At 56.7% G+C, this 660-nt stretch overlaps 1 protein-coding gene across 1 annotated transcript in view; it reads left to right on the forward strand.

Moving 5' to 3' along the window:
- The window catches only part of SPATA21 (spermatogenesis associated 21), a 44,466-nt gene that overhangs the window by 24,307 nt on the left and 19,499 nt on the right, over nucleotides 1-660 (forward strand). Inside the window, exon 9 of the mRNA XM_027770671.1 lies at nucleotides 3-75. Within this exon, the coding sequence (XP_027626472.1) occupies nucleotides 3-75 (73 nt within the window). The remainder of the gene's footprint in view (nucleotides 1-2; nucleotides 76-660) is intronic.

Raw genomic sequence — 660 nt, forward strand, 5'->3', positions numbered from 1 at the left:
AGCGTAACCTCATGAAGTTGTATCAGAACTGGGAGGAGAGGTCGGAGGAGCACCTCACCCTGAAGCAGGAGGAAGGTGAGGGCAGGCCGGGCCAGGGGAGCTGAGCCCCTGGCACAGGCGGAAGCCTACAGGCCTGGGTGGGGTGGGGCGGGGTGTTGTACAGAGCACACGGATGCCCTGATGCTCACCACAGTGGACCCAGCAGGAGTCTTCTGCCCTTGGCCTAGGGGCACAGTGCACAGTAGAAAGCTGACTGCTACTGGCTGGGGGAGCCGGAACTCACACTGGGTCCTCTGACTCAGGGCCCAGGCTCTTCAGCTCCAGAGCTGTCTGAGAGTGTGATGTAAGCCCTGAAAAATGCATTAGGTTTTGGAGGTGTTTTGCCTTCCCCCAACACGAGCCCACTCTACTGGTTCTCTTTAGAGACAGCCTGGATAGGAGTCGGGGCTCTAGATCTCTCTGCCCATCTTAGAAAGTCTCTCACTGTTGAACAAGGCCACCAGCCTTTAACTGGTTCCCACTTCCCAGTGCATCCCACTGCACCAAAAAATTGAAAAGTTACGAACATTCACCTGGTGGGGTTCCATGCTCTCTGCTGTGTTGTCCTTGGGACTGAGCCCTGTGACCTGTTTCTTGCCTCCCACGAGGAGGAGCATTCCT

Source organism: Tupaia chinensis, unplaced genomic scaffold (genome assembly GCF_000334495.1).
Source record: "Tupaia chinensis unplaced genomic scaffold, TupChi_1.0 Scaffold000146_1, whole genome shotgun sequence".
In the NCBI taxonomy this organism is placed as follows: Eukaryota; Metazoa; Chordata; class Mammalia; order Scandentia; family Tupaiidae; genus Tupaia; species Tupaia belangeri.